This window comes from Bombus huntii, chromosome 6 (genome assembly GCF_024542735.1).
Source record: "Bombus huntii isolate Logan2020A chromosome 6, iyBomHunt1.1, whole genome shotgun sequence".
In the NCBI taxonomy this organism is placed as follows: Eukaryota; Metazoa; Arthropoda; class Insecta; order Hymenoptera; family Apidae; genus Bombus; species Bombus huntii.
Window position 1 is genome coordinate 4,381,656 of NC_066243.1, and position 23,469 is coordinate 4,405,124.

Genomic DNA, 23,469 nt, shown 5'->3' on the forward strand with positions numbered 1-23,469 from the left:
TATTTCAACAAACCATTCAAACGTCCAAACAAGCAAAACGTCCAGAATATATTGTTGAAACGTGTAGAAGATATTAGTAAACAGTATTTGCTTATTCTATACAGGGTGGTTGGTAACTGGTGGTACAAGCGGAAAGGGGGTGACTCTACGCGAAAAAAGAAGTCGAAAATATAGAATAAAAATTTTTCGTTTGAGGCTTTGTTTTCGAGAAAACCGACTTTGAATTTTCGCTCGGTACGCGTGCGGTACGTTATAACGGATCTCACTGTAGATCGTTGTCTCGATGGAAAAACCTACAAAAAAAAAAAATTAAAAAAAATTTTTATTTTATATTTTCGACTTCTTTTTCCGTATAGAATCACCCCCTTTCCGCTTGTACCATCAGTTACCAACCACCCTGTATATAATAGCGTTACGCCCCGAGGCTTACTATAGGCCGTGTTCCTAACCGTCTCCCTTGGTACTACAGTGTTGCAGACAGATCGTCTTACATGACCGGCGAGATATACACAACGTAGCGATAAGCGCACAGTTGTCGTCAAGCAGCAAGTTCTAAAAAACATCGATTCGCCTTCGGTCCGTTATTTTACCTACACAAAGAAGGTGGCGTACGTGATCATAGGCGCGAACTTTTGCGAGACCCGAGCGTGGTGGGAGTCGTTTCCAAGAGAAGACAAAGGACAAAATCGAAGGGCAGTCAGTATCATACGAGGATTCAAACCGAATGCATCGGGAAGGTTCAGAGAAATAAAATCAAGGTCGATTAGTCAAACGAATACGTCGAGAAATATAATAAAGTCGAGTCGAATTATAATAATAAACTAGTTGTATCATCGTTGAATCATTTGTAACGTGTTAATTATAATTTTAAATATTGTTAAAAATAGAAGCTTATATTAACTCTGTTAATTCAGTTGAACTACCTCTGTTATCCTAATCGAAACAGAGGAACGACTGACTCTCGGCGTCGACTATCAGAATCGTAGTGAGAATTTACGCCTCTCGCTGACGCGTTTCCTTGCGATCGCGTCTCCCAGTGAACGGTCGTACCAAATAGTAAGGTATATGCACACTTCTAACCAATTATACGATTATAAAGCAGCATTTACGATTATTTTCTAAGGTGTGTTTACAATAATATTCGTAGATTACCCCTCAAAGATATGGATACAAACACAGTGCACCGTTGGGTGCAAGATTTGTTCTCATTTCTTTTTATTGATGTTCTAATAAAAATGTTTAATTGTTCAATGGGACACTTTTTATTTCAAAGTATCTTCTATTTATCGATTATATTCAAAACGCCCTAACTGTCAATTTTCATACAATTTTTACAATTGTAAGAAGTTCAAGCGCTCTGGTCACCAATGGCCACCGTGGCGTCGCAGGAGAAACCGTGGCCGGTCATATATGACCAACGTGGCAGTCAAAGTGTTAATGTAATTCTGTGGCAAGTACTGGAATAATCTATCGATTGCAGTTTCCACATCATGTTACCTACGTCATTCGGATTGTCAAGTTCTTGACGAGGGATGACGAGTATTCCTGCAAGTGCATGGATATAAGAAACGTGGATGTGCTCGTAGTTCGATGTGAAACTGGCTCGTTTCGATGCAAATGCAACGCGTACAATCAGCCGACAAAGTGGTACAAAGAGAAATGCAGGAACAAAAACCGACACGCATAAACGCATTGTACGAATTAAACGCGTTCTTGTTCTGAACGAATGAATTAGCGGATAAATATTCGGATATTAGGCAACAAGCCGCCATATCCGGCATTGTACAGGTCGTTCGGTATTTCGATTCGTTTCAATTTGGACCTCGAGCGGTGGAGGTAAATTGAAATTGTATGAAGAGACGTCGGTCGAGAAGCAAAATTTTTTTTAACGCGGATGTTTGATGTTTGATACAGGTATGATTAATGATGTACGGTTTTAGGCGAGTTAATCGAAAATGTGGAACGTCGTGTGACGATTTAGTGATTATTTGAAATTAACGACCGTTTATTCTACGTAATGTGCGAATATTCAATGCTTCAACTTTGCACCAGTTAATGAAAAAGTTTAGACGAATTGGCGATTATTTGAAATTAATTATTGTTCATTCTACGCAATATCTGAATATCTAATGCTTCAATTTTAGACGAATTAATGAAACAGATTAGATGAAATAATTCAAAATGAGGAATATTGTGTGGCGGTTCAGTTAGTGATCGTTTGAAATTAATGACTGCTTATTGTACACAATATCTCGGTATTTAATATGAATGCAATAACAATAATTCAATGAATCAAATTAAACAAACAAATATTATATAAACATAAGTCATTTAAAGTTTCGTTTAAAAGTTGTAATAAAAATACGAAATACAAAGACAGCGATATTTTGGTCTCCAATGTCGCCTAGAATTTCATTGTACTTTTATGCGTGTGTAACTTTAAAACAGAAAGATATAACAATAAACAATATTAATACGCGTAGTGAACTGATACAAAGGATCGATTGGTAGAGACGAAGCAAAATTAAAATTTCTAGAATAATACTTAAATTTAATTTTTTATTTCTAACAAAGTAAGTCTATTATCGTTTCTTTCGCATTTCGTATTTTTGCTATAACTTTTCGTAAAGCTTCAAGTAACGTACGATTGTATAAGTATGATTATAGCGATAGAAAAGTTTCACTATTAAATTTGCAACGTCCCGTATAATTTATAGAGGAAGAAAGATATCGTATAAAGATTTTATATGTTTAGAAGTTTCGTGAAAGGTAGCAAAAGTCACTGAAAAAATCAACAGGTTCTAAAAACTCGAATAAATGTAAAATGCACAAGCCATAAATAAAGATACGTTCGAAAGATATAAGATGATATAGTACCTTGAAATTGAATCGTTTTCCTACAAATTGATTGCACTCATCGCTGCTAAATTACGTCTAATCCCTATTTCGAAGCAATCAAATACTATATATGCCTCTATGGAATGATCCGAGAAACTGGGCCAACCTGCATATCTATTTATATCAAGAGAAATTATTGCTAATAAATTATAAATATCTGAAATTTCAGAGCAAAATACACAGTACGCGATTGATCTTTCGAGAATAATACTTGCCAAAATTTCCACAATACTCAATTCGTAATTGCTGATTCCATTTTGGTACTCGTCACTGACGCACACATAGCCTACGTTCGACGTTAACGAGATAATTAAAACCGAATTTTAGACGGCTGCATTATACATACAGCCGGGCATTATTATCGTAATTAGCCAGATTCGTTTTAATTCCGACGTGTGTCTAAACATCAACGGGATTAGGTTTCGAAATTCACTGGCAGAACTGAATCTGTAACGATTTGGTACGTCATGAACAACGTAATACATAATAATAATTAGCGCTCGCGTTTGCACGTTATCATTGAAAGTGTACAATTAGAAAAACTGTTCTAGAAAACGAAGAACTTTTCCTCGTGAATTGCTCGTGGACACAGCTATTCAAATTATATTACATTGATGGCTGATGATTTAATTTTATATTGCGATCTGTCCACTCGTTGGAATAAGAACAATTTTCATAATTCAATATTCAATGTTCGATGTTCAATGTTCAGTAATGTTAAAATTAAGTTAAATCTTAAATGTCTTGTTACAGACAATTCACAATTAAAACTTGTTACTACTTTCGGGTTTTGATTTTCTCTTTTTCTTTTTTTACTAAGAACATGCGGATGTTTTTGATAGAATTAACGTTCAATTTTATTCAGTTCAAAATACGATTAAACACACCCATATTATTTTTGTAGACTTTGAACTGTAATTGAAGACCTCGGTGGAAAAATCGGGCAAATCCATCTTTTACAAAAATTGTATTTCTTGAATTTTTTATTTTACATAATGTTATATTTTGCCGAGTGATCGGTTTAAGAATGGGACAAGTCCAATGGGTTCGTAATGTTCATTTTGTACAACGCCGGAAGTTAATTGTTCTACCTTTGATGTTTAAGAAACGACATCTACTCGAATTTATCATTCGCATTCAAAAATACTATGAAATTCCCCACTAACCTAATAGTTTCTCGATTTCTCAAAGGTAAGTGAACTCGATTATGGATAAATCGACGCTAATAGCATGTATGGCGCACCTAAGAGCATTAGCAGCGTACAATTGCAAAGGTTGCTACGTTTGACGCGTCATCGATACTGAAATCCATTAATTTCACGCTGTCGTTCCAGCAACATCATTCGACGATGAATCCTTTCTTACGAGGCCGTGCGTTTAATTAAATTTCGACTGACCACGCCAGATCGATATAACCTATCTGAAATTTCAATCGCATTTCCAGCGGTTCTGCGCGAGGAATGCGTAATCGTGTTTCATTTGCTGGAACGAATTCATTCTGCATTGGCCGATTCGTGTTGGTTCGTTCGTGCGACCCTCTATCTAACGTTCTACGCTTGAAATTGCATCCTATTTTGTACATCTTGCCAGATTTAAGACAGAATTTTAAACGAGCGACACGATGCATTAGTGCAATTTTAAGTTGAATTATCGTAGGAAAGTGAAGTAACGTTTCGCTTTTTTATTTGTCTATCTTTTGCAGAATTTCTATCGCAGAGCTGCGTAATCTCCTTTCGTTCGACGTTTAAGAGATAGGATTATCTCGTCAATGATAATCTTTGCGCGACTTTCAATCCGTTAGCAATCTCCTCGTTGAACGGCAGGACATGTGATCGAATTCTTAAATGTAAAATGTAAAACGAATATTCTCCCTTTCTTTTTCTCTCTTTCTCTCTTTAACGACAAAAAGTTAATAGGAAGCTTTTGCAATATTTATCAAGGAAAATAATTTTATACGTTTTCAGATAATAAATAGGAAGTTGTTATTGAATTTAAAAGGAGGACAATTGATTTTGCTAATTAAACGTTCCATTCACGTTACGTATATTACATCAATTTTTCATTTCTTAATGCAACATAAAGGGAAAATACGTTCAATTGAAAATTAAGATGATTGATGAATCGAGAAGAGTTCTAATAACGTTGTGTACCGTTAGAAGTATCGAGTCTTTCGATATTCGGAAGATACTTTCGAGAAGAACGGAAAAATAGAAGAAAATAGATAGAAGAAACACTGAATTACATGAAATATCCTTCGAAGCAACGAAATAGCCTTTTCGATGTTCAGAATCATTACGAACCATAGAGTATCGACACATTTGGAAACAACTTGGCTCAATATCACGCGCGATTGCGTACCTGCACTATATAAAAATTAAAGCGACAACCATCGAATATTTACACTGTTTCTATACTATTGTCAAATATTTTGAAACCTTTTAAAACTGAATATATCGTGCATGTGAAACGTTGCTTGATTTCATCGTAGTTTATGGCGATGATCTACGATCTACAGCGCAGGATAGAACGCAATAACGGACGCTGCAGAGTCTGTTAAAATTCGTTGATCGAAGATTAATCTCGTCGTTATCATACTGTCAAACAAATTGGTCGAGCATGAAGTAAATGTTCGCTTGACATTCAAATCTGCAGAAACAGCTTGCGAAATAATTAAAAACTACGTGTTCCCTCTGGCACAAAATATGTACGCATATAAAACGAGTAAATGTATGAAGTGAAAATATTAGTTTAAAATTATGCTCTTTCGTGTATGTATTTTCTTTGCTGAAATTATTATCTTAGTAAAACCATATTTTATTTTTTAGCCGTTCAAAAATCATATTGATCAATCGCATACGTTAAAAAGTAAAGAAAAGCGATGGCTTTACAAATATTATTTAAACTTATAAAATGTGCTATTTATTAATTATAAAATTTGACAATTTACGCTATCTTCTCGGATTCATAGCAGAATCAAGTTATTTATTTTTTGAGAATTAAATACTAATTTTGACAAAACCGAGAATGTTACAAAAAGTGGAGCTGGTTTCACTAGTTTGGAATTAATTTAGCTTCTGAGAGACTCTCGTATTATATTCGCAAATATGATACGTTCCGAGTAATACAATATTTATAAAAGTACATTTATTTGGAATTTTGTGGATCGTACACCGTGCCTTCGTAAGTTACTAATGAAATGTATTTATTTTCGCTGAAGCTGGTGGCAACTTTTGGTAGAAAGTTACGCTATGTCTTCTTTACAAACCAAGAACCGTTTTCATTATCATCGGTTCATAATCGGTTCATTCATCATTGATTAATAATTAATAAAGAATAATCTCTTCCCATAGACTAATCGAATGCGATGGAGCTTCATCCAAACCGTATCCTCCTTTTTAATTTCTGCCTGCCTGATCTCTATACCCCATCTCTCTAAATGCATCCCATTTCCCGTAAAGAGCTGCAATGTCTTCGATCTACTTGATCGCCGTCAGAACATTCGCTTTATCTCCCTCGGCAACAACAACGACGAGGGCGATGACTACGACGGCGAGATCGACGTCGACCAAGAGGACAAGGAGGAGAAGAACGACAGCGACGACGACGACGACGATGTCGGCGAAGAAAGAGGACGATAACGGGGATCACGTGCCGTGTCGGGCTTGTGAGAAACAGCCATATCGATCGGGCATTGCGCATGGAACTCGTGAACATTTCAAATCATCGTGGACGAACAACCCTGGCCGAGTCTATCTTCCTCCCTCGCCCTACGTTTCTCTCGCTTTTCCAGCTCGTCTCTTTCCCTCACTTTCTCTTCTCCGTCCCTCTCCCCGCTCATTGCAACTCGTTCTTCCGCTTCCTCAACCGCTTAATTTCTCCGCCCTCTCGCTCACTCTGGCCGGCTCTTTCGTTAGCGAGAAAGGAAAGTTGCGACAGGGTTAGCCGGTTAACAATGCGCCAAACTCTGCGAGACCCATTGTGCGTTATTGCAAAACTTTTCTCTGCACCAACCTCTGAACGCTCTTCCTTGCCTCAACCCTTTTCGCGCGTCACGAGAAGTGGCGAACCCGACGACGTCGACGACCACCGACGTTGCTCCTCGAACCGAGAGTTATTAGACCGCCGTTCTAACGGCGTCGCGACGCCGTGCGCCGCGTCGGCAAGACGCGACAAACTCAGCAGTCGTCTTGCGCCTCGCGATTCCCGCGTTCCGTTTTTATCGCGCCATCTCCGCACTCGTGCTGCCACTCCTGCCGATTCGTTTTCCAACGACAGACGTCGCGGGAAAGAACGTTCGACGAGTAGGAGGAATACGATTAACTCCATAAGCATAGAAAAGGTGGCTGAGTTTCGTGGCACGTTTAATGGAAACGCCAGCTGAATGCCTTACAGATTGATAATATCGCGTATCTGCGATATATCGGGTTCTAAACGATCGTGAAAAATTTAGATTTTATTTGCGTAATAAGTACGGGATGAAGCTGCGATAAGCATAGAATAAAGTTGCGATAAATATTTATGTATCATATTTTGTCTGCACAAAATGTGATGTAAGGTATAAATTGTCTCAGAATGACGTTAATGTATTAGGTTGTCCAAAAAGTTTCTTTCGTTTCAATAAGGTGATAATAGATGAACAATTTGATGAATTTCTGTTTTATATTATTTTATTGAATTAGGTATGATGCATTTCGTTCTATTTCTGTTATTATGTTCGTACATAATTCAATAAACTAATATAAAACAACAAACATTGTGCGTCTATTATTTCCGTATAAAACGAAAGAAACTTTTTGGACAACCTAATACAAGGACTTTGAATTTTTTATTCTGTTATGTATTATTATTATATTATATATTATGTTATATCGTATTATTATTACATTATAAGGAAAATCCAGATTTTTCTTAGTATTTTAATCGAAAATATAATTTCAAAAATATATGTGCAAAACCCTATGGCTGGATTGCTAATATTAACTTATTTATTCTATTTGAGAGGCTTTTATATGAATAATTATTATTGGCACACAAAACTTTCAACGCGTTTTTATCAAATCTATGTTTTCTAACACGACGTTCATGATATTTTGAAATCTGCTCGACCAATTGACTAAAAATTTTGTATGCACCTTCAGCGCATGTACCGCTATAGCCTGAACTCGAATGAACTCGGTCCTTTCTTTTTTCTATTTTTCCAAGCCGCCAAAAGTTGAAAAAAAGATGAGAAAAATTGATAATAAATCTTCGTAATGCTGTTATCTTCTCAATTATCAAATTTTTTCTTTCTTTCTGGTACCTGCTATAGCCAAACCAATTTTAATTAACAATCTGTTTGAGGTTTTTATTTTGGATAAGTAAATCGGCCGGAGTCATAGACACCATGAGACACCATGCGTAGATGTAAAGCGCCGACACATGTAAAGCGCCGACATATAATACAGCATGGCTACGTCGTACCTTTGTCTAACATACCATTACAAAAATTCATGTTTATTGTGAATAATGTATTTAAAATCTGTATTTTCTGGACTCAATAAACTCCTTTGTAAAAAAAAAAACACCATGCGTAGGATAAAAATTGATGTCACCAATTTTGATTCTCTCACAACAAAAAAAAAAAAAAAAAACAAAAAGGAAGTAACAAATGTTATTAAAGTATGTAAAAATGTAACCTGAAAGTTTGGCTGCAAAAAGTGTCAAAGTTTCTTTGTAAACAAATTGGCTAAACAGCCTCGAACACGTGTTGTACGCCAGAATACATTCCTAAAAGTCATTTACGAGATAAAAAAATTAGCAATTACGTATCGATGCCATGATACGTTATAGTTTGTACGGCAATATCAATCATATGTTTAATATGTTTCTCACGATATAAAAATGTTTAAAAATAATCAACACTATCGAATCAAAGATGAAAGATTGTTAATGAAGAAAAGAGTACATAACAGAATTAATTTTTACGTCTTACTATTCTTATAAATTTGGTCGAAATTACCTACGTGTAGAACATCTGCGATACGATCGAACACTAAAAATCTGCATCGAAACAGTTTTAAATGCATTTGTCTATGTATCGCGCTTGCTTGTCGCTAGCTCGCATGACATCGAAATTGGAGGAAAAATAGAACTCCGTAAAACGTCAACAGAGAATACAAGAAGCAATTTGAACGTTCGATGGAATCCTAAACAACGTAGATTTAGGTCCTAGTAGATGGAAACAAGCGCCGGTGCGCTGCATAGTAAAATGATTTGCTCTGCAGCACGGAATAAGTGACGGTGAAATAACATGGAAACGAATGGACGAAGAATAGAAGCGAACAGTATCATTGGAAGTAAACACGTCGGACAAAATATTTTCGCGCTCGTGTTTGCACGTTATACTACGAAAGCGTATAACCGAATGAGAAAAACAGCCGATGAGATACGCGTCGCCGATCCGCAAATATTTCCAAGTTCTCCAGAGAAATAAAATGGCGAATATCCATCGCACGTGTTCATTCTCGTTTTCCTACCTTTTTCCCCAGATTTTTTCCCTTCCTTTCCCTTTACTGTTTCGTTACTCATACGATTGACCGATTTCATAACACGCACGCCTCAAAAACAAAATTTGCATTTTACGCTGCCACTTGCGATTAAATCGTAGCGTATAGCGCACACATTGCTGCTTTTACGACAGATTGACATCGAGAAGACTTCGAGTCGAAATGAAAATATGGCCATAGAAAGAATTTAAGAAAATAAGAAAATAAGTGGTGATTTCGATTCTCTTTAAGTACGATTCTCGTCAAGTGTATTTTAAGATAATAAAAAAATAAGAACAGACAATATTTGCTAAGACAGTGTGTAAATCGCTAATAAGATCGCGGATAACTGGTCACTTTACGATCGCGTCCGTTTATTTATACTGGTCGGGGGAGAGCCGGAAAATTTGAATTCGTCTTCGTTTGACGGTTGCACGTAGCGGCGACATTGTTTTGCCCGGAGTTTATTTATTATTACATTATGTGTATCCTAACGATATTGATACTCCGAGGCAAAACAAAAACATGATTTAAATTGTCCCCTAGCTCATGTGCCGCTACAGAGGAGGACTCCTACATATGTGTGTGACGAAAAGAATTTGCTATGGGAGCATTGTTTTGAATAACAGAAATATAATGATAAAAGAAAATAACAATGCAAAACTTGAATAAAAAAGCGACCATTTTGATAATACGATTAAAGACTAGATACGTGCGTCAAGAGTTAGCAGAGATAGTTCCGCATTTTTATTACAAATAGAAATGATAAAAGAAAATAATAATGCAAAAATTGAATAAAAAAACGACCATTTTGATAATACGATTAAGGACTAGATACGTACGTCAAGAGTTAGCAGAGATAGTTCCGCATTTTTATTACAAATAGAAATATTTATTACAAAATATTACGATATTAATGAGTAATATTGTCACCTTGAAAGTTTTACGTAAATAAACATTGTATTATATATATAGACCTGTAAATTTAAACTGTGATGTATGCCAAATAACCTCCGTGTAATAGACATGTACAATAAATGTTATTATATTAAATTATGCTGTCTATTATGTTGTTTCAATAAAAGATCAGAACTATTTAGATAGACACTTGTTAAATAGCGCCAGTGTTATAAATTATAAATTGCATAGAGAAAAATTCAGTGACATTAAGTAAAATAATTTCTCATTAATAGTTCACTTATACAATTTATAATATACAATAGACTAGACAATAAACAAAATCACTTAGACAGTCACATTTATGGTTCAATCAAATTTATGACCAAAAGATCAGAACTATTTAGATAGACACCTTTTAGATAGCGCCAATGTCATAGATTATAAACTTCATAGAGAAAAATTCACTGATATTAAGTAAAATTATTTCTCATTAATAATTCACTTATACAATACACAATATACAATAGACTAGACAATAAAGAAGATCACTTAGACAATCACATTTATGGTTCAATCAAATTTATGACCAAAAGATCAGATCTATTTAGATAGACATTTTTTAGATAGTGCTAGTGTTATAAATTATAAATTGCATAGAGAAAAATTCACTGACATTAAGTAAAATTATTTCTCATTAATAGTTCACTTATACAATTTATAATACACAATAGACTAGACAATAAACAAAATCACTTAGACAATCACATTTATGGTTCAATCAAATTTATGACCAAAAGATCAGAACTATTTAGATAGACACTTTTTAGATAGTGCTAGTGTTATAAATTATAAATTGCATAGAGAAAAATTCAGTGACATTAAGTAATATTATTTCTCATTAATAATTTACTTATACAATTTATAATATACAATAGACTAGACAATAAACAAAATCACTTAGACAATCACATTTATGGTTCAATCAAATTTATGACCAAAAGATCAGAACTATTTAGATAGACACCTTTTAGATAGCGCCAATGTCATAGATTATAAACTTCATAGAGAAAAATTCACTGACATTAAGTAAAATTATTTCTCATTAATAATTCACTTATACAATACACAATATACAATAGACTCGACAATAAACAAAATCACTCAGACAATTATATTCCAGACAAGATTGATCCTTTGAAGTATTGAAAATTGTCTGAACAAACTTTGAATTTTGCCAAGAATGTTAATGGAGGAATCGGTCGAGGATTGAAATCGGAATCAATCGACAGTAATTGAGAATAGAAAATTGAATAGAGTAGAATGAAGAAACATGTACGAAGCTACGAATAGAGATATGATAAGTATGATGATACAAAAGAACGGAGGACGAAGAGAAGTATGAATGATTTTTTGAAAAAGTATTTAAATGAAAGATATTTCAGATTTCTAATATAACGAATCCTACACTACGTTACAAAATATTATACACGTTATTGTTCTGTTATTAACTTCTGAATATTAATCTCAACATGAGACAAAAGTTTACAGACACAGTAAAAGAAATACGTAGTTACGAGTAGAGTTTCGCGGGTTTGTTGACTCGTAACTATACTTATAACTTGTAACTTGCGAAAGAGTGCAGAAGCCCTTTTTCAACCTGCAAACCGCAACCAGCCGCGCGACTAACGATTAACATTCGTTCTTTCGACGATATTATTAACTTCTATCTTGAATTTCTTTATTATTTCTAAAATCGGAGATTTTCACATTATCCTTGCAACGATAGAATAATTTAGCTTCCTTTGTAATACACAAATAAATAATTTTCAATATTTGTGCAAAGATTTCGAAAGATTGTTATATTTTCTACTTATCATGTAGTTCACGAATCGATTGCCTTTAATTTATCGAAATATTGATCGTAGTGAGTTAAAATATATGTCTCACTGGACCATTGTTATAGTAAAATTTAAATACATCACGTAAGTTCATATCTGTTTCACTTTTTAATAAGCTTCACATACGAGTGTTTAATATATCGAAACAATTAGTTTCTTGTTATTACGAACATGTTATATCAACATCTTTTATGTATTTACGAGACATTTAAAATCGCGACAATACGCAACATGCATATCTTTAATATGCAAAAAGTACATGAAATATCCAAAGTACAATAGTTGATGTAATATTTAATAGGCGAAACAAATTCCTTTTTAAATACCATTTTCTATTCGTATTTATGTTAAATAAATTTGCATAAATATCTGAAGGCCACTCGTTATATTGCTACATTAAACGGTTTATTGTTCGTGTGGAATGTCTCGTTGCGATGACTATAGTGTGACTGATGTGACATTTAAACAGCGAACGTTGGCGATTCAATGATGTAAAATTATACTCGTAATTTGCAAATTATTTGTATTATACTGTAACGTCGTGCAATAGCGATAAATAACTCCCCGATTTTCTAATCAGAGAAAGCCGAATGCCAGCGTGAAATTCGTAGCCCCTTTGTCATTAACATTGATCGTTTAAATGGTTAAATATAATATTTCCGATAGAAAGATACACGGAATAAATCACAGACCAAGATATGCACGTACAGTAGCGTAAATTGCAGCAATCTAGAAATTGCGATCTTATATGATTAATGTGCAGAATGCATGCATTATGAACTCGTAGTTAAGTGAAAATGTCAGATAATTTAATTGTTATCGCGCAAAGTTTCTAAAACGTTGTAGAATAAGTCGACATACTTTGCACCAATTCCGTAAGAAGCTACTTTTTTATTCTCATTATTTCCACCATTTCTAGTATATAATAACAATCTATATAATATGCAATACTTTCCACTTATTACAAAAAATAAATGAAAACCGAAAAGAAAAATAAACGTTAACAACATAAGCGTGGCAATTAAGAAAATGGCACGAGAAAATGGACCGGGAATTTCATATTTCTATGCAATTTTATATTTCTACGAATGGAATTAAACAAATGGAACCTATATAATGACGAGATCGAAATTTGTCCTTTCTAAAAAATCGTAAACACTTTGAAATATGCAAAGTAAAGTACTTGTTATTATTTCTCTATGTATCACGCGCTTCTATACGTCTTTACGCTTTTAACTTTTCCATGAATGAGTGAACATCCGCTGTCTCAGAGCTTCTCTCGGGCTATGGATACGATTCCAAGAGCCGAAAATCAGCCTACGACGATCGAAAAATTCTTCGCCCAAGCAAATGCGATAGGAACTCGTCGTGGCTTTCAGCGGTAACACGCTCGTTTCTCGAACACCGATAAAAGCCGGACGACTTTTAATGTCCGTATCAGTAGGAATCCAAACGTAGTTGGCGCGGAAATAACCGAAAATTGCTTCTCGTTCGACGAATTAATGCCAGAGTCGACAAAATTAACGTCCCCGCAGGATATTAATTTCGTCGTTTTCGTCGAGAAAAGAGGAAAGAAAATATTCCTTGCCGTTCGCCCGACGAACGAAGACTCGTTAAATGGACATGCTTCGAATACTCCGCCGCGGGAATCGCGCATCGTTAACCAACAATTTCTGACTTCACGCGGTCAATCGTCCTCTCCATTGAGAAAAGCATTCCCATTCTCGCAGCAGCGTCTATTATTATACACGCGGCTGACTAATTGTCTACGTGAAGATTACCGAGAAAGGAGACGACGAGTCACATTCTCCATTTTTCTTTCTTATCTTTTTTTCTATAGAGAAAGAGTTTCAAAATCCAGTATGTTCTCTACTAATCCTCGGATGGCGAATGCTTCTGCAGCGACGCCGAGGGCGGGTGCAGGGTCTGTATGACCCATAGAGGAAGATAGCTTCCCTCGTAGTGTTAAGGTGGAAATTCTAGTTCGAAGTATCATAGGCGTGTATGTATAATAATTATTAATGTCTTTATTATTATATTTTTTGTTAGTATATTGCGTTACCATATCGAAGCGGTTAATGTACATAAAATTGTTGTTCGTATTGCATATAAATTTATTACGTTCTTCTCGTGTTATAGTGTACTTTTTGTCGTTTGCTTACGTTCCCTATGTTTGTTGTACAGATATAGACGTAGTACAGATATACATATACAATCGAACAAGTATTTATCCAAATAAGAATTTGTTCGACAGTTTTTTTATTCGTGCAAGAATTTATCCGAATAAAAATTTAATGGAACAATTGATTCGATTAAGGATTTATTCGCATAAAATGATATATTACATATAGATATTTACGTGTTGCGTAATACATCGAGGATGGCCATGGTACTGAACGTGAGATATATTTTCAAGCTACATTGTCTAGTTGTTGTACATTGGCTTTCATAACTAGCTTTTATCGGATACCAAGTTGGAAAGTTTATTTCTGTTTGGTAAATTAATTATTATATTATTATATTATTATGGTACTCTATATACTTGTACAAAATTAAATGGCAACGAACCATTATTCGTATTATTATTCGAACAATTCCGTGGCCATTATTCGAATAAATATAGAAAATAATTCGTTACGGATAACGAATAATTGTTTCGCGGATGCGAATTTATACCGATAATCAACTTGGACAGATATTTATTCGAAACAATTGGCGCAGCGTCCAACTCTGACACAGCTTGATCAAAATATTCGGATGATTACGATAACGTAGCTACTCGCGTACTTGGATCGTAGAGAGCGGCAAAGACACGAACGGCGAACGTCATCTCCCGAAGCGATAGAATTCTCGCGAACGCCAACGCACAAACGAAAATGAAGTTTATCCTTAGCAGCGGGATCCATACGAACGATAACTGCGAACGGGACCTTTTTCATCATAAGACATCCCGTTTCTGCGAATATGAACGAGAATTGCATTTCCTTTATCGCGTGCTCGAGCAAAAGCCAGACGGTGCCGGCTCAATATTCACGCTCGATCGAAAACTCCTCCCGTTTAATGCGTCTACGAGCAAATCGGGAACGTTATTCCACAGATTGCTTATGCGAGTGTCTGCATAGTCGCGGGACAACGCGTTTTTCCTTCAATTTTCCAGTAACCACGTTAAACGCAAAACGCCAAGCCGAGAGAAACTTTGTTTCCGAGCGGAGGATGGAAACTCGCTTGAGTGCGTTAAGGTTGCATTTCCATTTGGTGGCATCGTCCAAAGCACGAACAATACCGACGAAACCAGCGCGATGCGAATATTCGTTACAATAACAACGGAAGGTAACAAGAATATTTACGTAACAGCGCGTTTTAATCAGCTTCGTTTAATTCAACAAAGAAATATCTGCCACAAAACCCTGATATCTCGTTAGTCTTATTGGAAGTAGCCATATCGTTCCACTTTAATACGGCTGAACTGAGGAATTTTAACGCCGGTATCGAGAAAGGTATTTTCATACAAACGCGTGCACGCTCTTCTTTCTATTACAACCGAGAAAATGTCTGATTTTTCTCCACGGAATGGTACGCGAGAAAAAATTTTCCGCTCTTTGAAAAAAGGAGAAGGTTTCCAAACGTGAAATTGAAATGCGTTTGGGACACGGACAAATTACGCAAACAAAGAATTAATTCGCTAAAAGATAAAACGTGGCATAAGGTTTCGATACGACAGCATGTGGTTTGCATAAATTTAGTGCTTTAAGTATGTTTTTATATTTTTATTCGAAACGGAGGTTTTATCTTTCGTTATCGAGGAAATATTGAAATAACCATTTTGGGCGACAACTGTTGCCCAAACATATTTTGGATGAACGGAGTTCTAATTCTAATTAAGCTGGAAAAATAATAAATAGACTGAAGAATTTTCCTATTATCTGACTATTATTCCTACTATTACTCCTTCCTATTATTATTTGACTTCAGTAGTCGATAGCTCACAGGAAGAAAAACTAATTCGAAGATAATTCCAGCAACATCGTTTACCTTTAATTGTAAGAAATTGTGCGCGTGTGTGATTTATAATGTCATAATTAAAATTTGCAATTGAAATCAGCGTGGATGTTGAATACCTATATGCGCGATTTCTTCTCACAATGTGATTTTTTCCCCAGTACAGAAGTCCGTTACGAACGATATTGGCAGAAAATAACCGAGCAACGTTTATATTTCATGGAAAGCTTTGTTCAAGGAAACTACATGAAATAAAAATACATCAACGGTATGGGTTCATTTATTTTACGAGAAGGGAATCCTTTAATGGAAAAAAACGTGATTACATGTCTTTGCGACTATTAAAAATCAAGCAAGATGGCCAATAATGAATTTCTCGTATCTTTATTATAAACCTTCTTAACATCCATTGCGTGCATTTAAATATAGGAAATCAATTTGTAGCAATTATTAATCTGCAGCAAACTTAATTTAATTTTATTATCCTATAGGAAATTTCTTCTTTTTCAATGAGATTGCGTGTATTTATGGCTACTAAATATCAAACAAGATGGCCAATAATGAATTTGTCGTATCTTTATTATAAACCTTCTCAACATCCATTGCGTGTATTTAAATATAGGAAATCAATTTGTAACAATTATTAACCTGTAGGAAATTTAATTTTATTAATCTACAGGAAATTTTTTCTCCTTCAATGTGACTTACGTTTGCGAATGCGTTTGATAATTTACAATAAAATAAAATATAATTGACGTTTTTGTATCATAAGACGAAAGCTACAAAGAAATCACAACGAAATGACAGATGCGACGTTTGTTAGGGGTAGTGAAAATTGAAATGCAAGGCCTGAAGATTGAATTGAAGATTCAATCAAAATTGATTGATTGTCGTCTTTTATTCTTCTCGGGAGAAAGGACTGTGTTCGATCATCTGTAGTAAACTTTACTTTTTTCTTTTTTCTCCAAACAATTTACAAGTTTCCTCACATTATGAATAAAATTCTAGCCAAGAGCGTTATATAAAACACAGACATTTTATAATCGCGCTTTACCAACGGCTACCAACGACATTACAAACGGGATCGCATTTAATCATCGCACGAGCATACGCTTTGTCGCAGGAACGTTCAAAATTTCCCTGTGGACCGCGGTGTCGAGTGATTATTGCTTTCATAAAATGTGTACGCCGTCTACTATAACAGACTATCACGGACGAAAATGTAAAAACTGTAAAAACTACCGCCGCGTACAACTCCGAGACATTTCAGCTTTATGCATAGATAGTGTACCGCCGCAACAGCCACTAGTCGCGAATGAAAGATGTATGCAAATCTAACCATCGTACGCGCTGAAAAATTCTATGCATTCCTGAACGATCGCGATGTTCGCGAGTTCCTTCGCCACTGCCTTTGTCTTTATTAAAATCTCTTATTGATTCGAAACGATCAGGTGTCGGATGGGCTCGACAGCGTTACTTTCCCATGACGAACGATGGGTGTCGTGAAATAACGTGGAGTTACGTAAAATGAAGTTTGCGTGTTTCATCGGAATTCAAAAGAAAATGAACTCCGTGGAATTTAAAAATATATCGATCAATTCTAGTATTGATATAAAACTAACTCAATTTCGATACCTTTCATCAAATTCGACGCAATGTTTCAATCTCTTGATCGGGAACTCGTCACGAATTTTTGAACGTGACATAACGCCGATAATAAAATTGTAGGACGACTCTTCAACGATCCTCAAATTTTCCCGCTTTTCAGATGACGACGCATTCCAGCACTCGGAAGCGAGAGTTGTAACACTACAGAAGAAATGTATGAAAAATAGTGATGGTGGAATGAAAATGTATCTACAAAATTTACCTACAAAAATAATCTTCGTTAAGGTTGTATTTTTATTACTAAAATTCTGTTTAGTAACATTAATAGACAAGAAACATGTTAATATTTTCTGTTACTAAGATTTTGTCTAGTAACATTAATAGAGATGAAGAATAGTGATATTTCCAAGTGTTCCATTATTTCTTCTATGGTTAATGAATGAATATTCAGTTCAAGCTACACATTGCTATGGACTATAGCAATCTAATTTGGTTTGTCCTTGTTTCATCCTGAAAACAATTTTCGTCGCAAGATTTACGATTTTGTTCTGTTACGATTAGAGATAACATTCACAACAATTGTACGATACGATGAACAAAAATATTGGAATAAATAAAATATTGGAATCTACTAGAAAAAATGCAGATGCTAATGTTGCTTCATTTTAATTGAGCAATTTTCAAATCGAGTTCGAGACATTAATGCAAAACTCGGGCAAGTTCACATTTTCGAAAAATTCCACTTGTTGAAGTTTTATAAGAATTTTTTGATCTTTGGGAAGAAGAATCGGCTATGTCCAGAACTCGCCTGGCTTTTGTTCTAAAATGTAACGTCAATGGTGACGTTAATCTGTCAGCCAACGTGTTTCAAACGTTCAGTAAACCTACTCTGTTAATCGCGTGTCTTTCTTCTCGTCGATTCGAAACGTCTTCGGACGAACAAGAATCACGTCAATCATGGGGAAGTAAATTCGTGTCAATGAGAGAAGATCTCAGTGATTTGTTTAGGAAAATCAAGGAAGAATAAACAGGCGAGAAAACAAAATATTTCATTTCAAATTGCCGGCATTATGATGCAGGTACCAGGCAAGTGGAAATATCGAAAATGATTTGCCAGGTACATTTTTCAAAAATATAAAGAGTATCGTTATATCATTTGTCACACTAGTGTCTTACTAAGTCCAAAATTTCAGCGTGATTGCTTGAACTAGTCGTAATTAATTCAGTTACGTCGAATGCCTGGCAATTTCTAAGATCAGGACTTGCCCGGTTTTTTCATCAAGACGTTCAATTCGGATCTCGTTCAATTGCTCCATAAATTCACCGCCAAGGGTTGTATTAAAAAAGGAACACGCTGTGTGCGTTTACGTCATAAACACGACGTACCTCTAACACTTTCGCTGAATTATGCATCATGATGTACGAGGATATATTATTTTCGATATTGCGTGCAGGTGCACGAGGGCATCTATCACGAATAAACTGTCTGAGTATCCACGAATACGCTGGAAATTTAATTACGAAGGTTTATTACGAGAGGAATGTTTGGCGAAATTTCACATACAGGTAAAGACAGATTAAATGTCAAAGGGAAAATGAACGTATTGAATTGGCGCACAGCTAGTGAGTATTATCGATTAAACGGAAATCAAGAGATTCGCGAAAGTTTTGGGGAATGCGAATAAGTTGCTTATGAATCGAGATTGAAACCCGAATCGAATCGCGTTTTAATTAAAAACAACGAACCTTGCTTGACGATATCCAATACGATCTTAATATCGCCGATAACAAATGGGAAAATCAGATCATTCGAAACGTGATAATACACTGAAATTATTCGTCATAAGCATAACTTGATACTCTGACCATGCACTAACGTCGCTATATATATATATATATTCACGAACAAAATTCTATAGCAGATAAATAAGATTAACGTGAATATAATACACGTCATCATTCATAAATATTGAGATATCGATTTAATTGATTTTTAATGACAATACATTTCGATCGAATATGATATAAAGCATTTGGGTGATGCAAAATATCGAACAATTAATAATTAGAAGGAACACTTACTATCTTTTTATGAATTATAAATTTACATTATCAAGAAACATATGCAGGGTGGTTGGTAACTGGTGGTACAAGCGGAAAGGGGGAGATTCTACGCGAAAAAAGAAGTCGAAAATATAGAATAAAAATTTTTCGTTTGAGCCTTTGTGTTCGAGAAAACCGACTTTGAATTTTCGCTCGGTACGCGTGCGGTACGTTGTAACGGATCTCACTGTAGATCGTTGGCTCGATGGAAAAATTAAAAAAAAATTTTTTTTTAATTTTTTATTCTATATTTTCGACTTCTTTTTCGCGTAGAATCATCCCCTTTCCGCTTGTACCACTAGTTACCAACCACCCTGTATAATATAGTACGTATCTCATTCCCCTCATTTCCATGTTTTTTCCATTTTCGATATGAATTTCGATTCGGATTTTTCGATAGTTTTGTGTTTTCGAGTAATTGTTCGTAAGAAATAGATTCGTATTGTTCACTGACACGAAGCTTGAAAATCCTGCCAACTATGCTACAAGTTCAACAAATATGTAAACTTGTTCAGAAAGCGCTATCAGCGTTGCGTCTTTTCGACAGCATACACGTTACGGCACACCGCTGATGCCTGTTGCACAAGTTTTAGTTTCTAAGCTTTTGATCTTGCCAGAACTATGCGGATAAACTGTTTCACTCTCATACATATACAAGCTGACGGCCGCACAAACTTTTATTATCATGTTCCTATTAGTTTGCATTTACATGTGTAGATTTGTTTGTGAACGTAAATAAACATATGTAATACATCTTGCAGTCATAAAATTATATACATAATAAATTAATTACATAGAAAAGTAAGTTTATTCTTTTTACAAGAACTGTTACAGGATTTGAAAATTAAGCTAACATCGTGAATGATTATAAACTCAATCCCATTTTCACATTTTTCATAATATTGAAACAAAAATTGGCAAAATCTTTTATATAATTTCATATTATAATATAACATTTACAATTGAAGATACAAAAAACTCAAGTTTCCTTCTTTCGAAGCTATTAAATTTTCTCTTAAAATAGTGCACCTGTTTATGAAAAAATATAAACTCAATGTTAATGACGTTACCTTTTCGTTCAGTATTTAGCCGGATTTCTCTTTATTTTTGATTACTTTCATTAATCTGTTAGCTACACTATCCACTAACTTATTTAAAGTTTCCTTTCGAATACTCTTTTACTTTATTCTCTTTTTGAGGTCCAACGATATTTTTTTATAGGTGGCTTCTCCTGATCGTGGAGTTTTCTCGCTAGAATTCCCCATGGGTTATCGATCGAGTTGAAATCAGGACTCAGTGCTGGCCATCGTAATAATTCTATACCGAAATCTCGAAACCACTTTCTTGTAGTGGCAGTTGTATAAATAGGAACATTGTCTTGCTAAAAAATTGTCCTTTTGTCTTTCCTATTTCCGTTACGAAAGGCAATAATCTGCCATGTAACATCTCCTCACATTCTATAACGTTATATTTATTCTTTACGAAAACAATTGTCTTTAACGTGTCCAGGCAAGATCAACAGTTTCTTGGAAATGTAGAAAAATTAACGCGCCAAATGTGTTCGAGTCTACAATTATTCGCAGCGTTGTATCTGTATGGACACGTTTTGTCGATTCGTATTAATAATATACGAATGTTACTGAAATATATGAATCGATGACAAACTAATGATCGGAGACAACATTTACTATCTAGATTGTGGAATCAAGAGACGTATGTATATCGTATTAAATACGATTTGTTCATCGGAAGCGTAATTAATGGTATACTAAAATTAAATCGACATTCATTCAAGTGTTACAATTAATTATGATGGTCTCTTTGTCCAGGTAGGATACGTATATTCATTCAGATATTTGAATATTTCTCAATATTATGATATTCATGAAATGTCACTAATTTATATTATAAGGAAATAATAATATTTTTTAAATCAATTATCTCGCTAGGCATCGAATATATCTTAAACCTAAATTGAAAATAAAACTAGAAGAAAAATTTTGTACATTTCACAGTAAATAGTAAAATTAGATACAAATTAACTTGGTATGTTCAGATGTTTAAGCATTAATTTAGTGTATTATTACTTGTTTATATATCGTTTACATGTTTCTTACGTTTATATTTTGTCTGCATTCCAACATCTTAGTGAGTGTATTAAATTTTTATAGGAATATATTTTCAGCCTAAGTTGAAAATAAAACTAGAAGAAAAATCTTGTACATTTCACAGTAAATAGTAAAACTAGATACAAATTAACTTGGTATGTTCAGATGTTTAAGCATTAATTTAGTGTATTATTACTTGTTTATATATCGTTTACATGTTTTTTACGTTTATATTTTGTCTGTATTCTAACATCTTAGTGAGTGTATTAAATTTTTATAGGAATATATTTTCAGCCTAAGTTGAAAATAAAACTAAAAGCAAAATCTTGTACATTTCACAGTAAATAGTAAAATTAGATACAAATTAACTTGGTATGTTCAAATGTTTAAATATTAATTTAGTGCATTATTATTCGTATATTGGTTACATGTTTCTTACGTTTCTATTTCATTTGTGTTCCACCATCTTAGTGAGTGTATTAAATTTTTATACGAATCACTTACCCTTTCGAACATGTATGGTCAAAATGGGTTCCCGTTTGGGTTTCTCGTTGCGAAACATTACGCTGCAACCACCTGCAAGGCAAATATAATTAACTATTAGAAAACACTAAAGTAGTCGTACTAGAAATAGAATAGTAAAAGTAATGAAGTTAAGTAGATACAATGAGTGTAAAGTGCGCTTCAAACATATCGTCTACATTTTTACCATTTGTATCTAAAGAATAAAAAATGATTCAATTCCTCTAAATTTTCAAATTAATCGATCGGAATTATGTGTTCGTACAAGATAACTGTTCAAGATATGCAGAGAAAAGATGCAGACAACAATGAATTAACCAATTGCGTATTGTTTCTTCCAATATTTGAGGTCAAACTCCACTGACGAAACGTTGCATGAATAAATAAGAAAGTCGGCAAAGTGTAAAAATCTGAATCTGACTCGCGAAGTTACTTATGAAATACGCGGAAGCAAAATACGATAAATGCGAATAATATTATAATAAAATAGCCACTGGCGAAGAAAAACGAATCTAGGTACTTGCATCCCGTAATTTGTACAATATACGTGTACATAATTTAATGCTACTATTTAAAATTAATGGAATCCCTATATTGTAATGCACAATACATCAATTCTTTATATCGCAAGATTACAAGCAAAACGGTGTCAAAGTTAAATAAATTGAAGAAATGCCTAATGATTTCGTTCATCTCAATTTCCATAAATGTCCTGACGTTCACGTACACGTCTGATTACACAGATTTTACATCAGAGTAATAACACACGGCGCTCTCTTTCAAGGAAACACGGACGAGCTTATCACTCGATGTGACAGATACGGCGATCACAGCGTCTAATCTGACGAGTAATAAACTGGACAGTTGGTAAGTTCAGTCTCGTACAGTCAGTTTACACGGGTTCGTTTA

At 34.6% G+C, this 23,469-nt stretch overlaps 1 protein-coding gene across 1 annotated transcript in view; it reads right to left on the reverse strand.

The window, feature by feature from the left end:
• LOC126866583 (cadherin-87A) overlaps positions 1-23,469 on the reverse strand; it is a 533,242-nt gene that overhangs the window by 325,636 nt on the left and 184,137 nt on the right. The window contains exon 3 of the mRNA XM_050620360.1: positions 22,543-22,614. Within this exon, the coding sequence (XP_050476317.1) occupies positions 22,543-22,614 (72 nt within the window). The remainder of the gene's footprint in view (positions 1-22,542; positions 22,615-23,469) is intronic.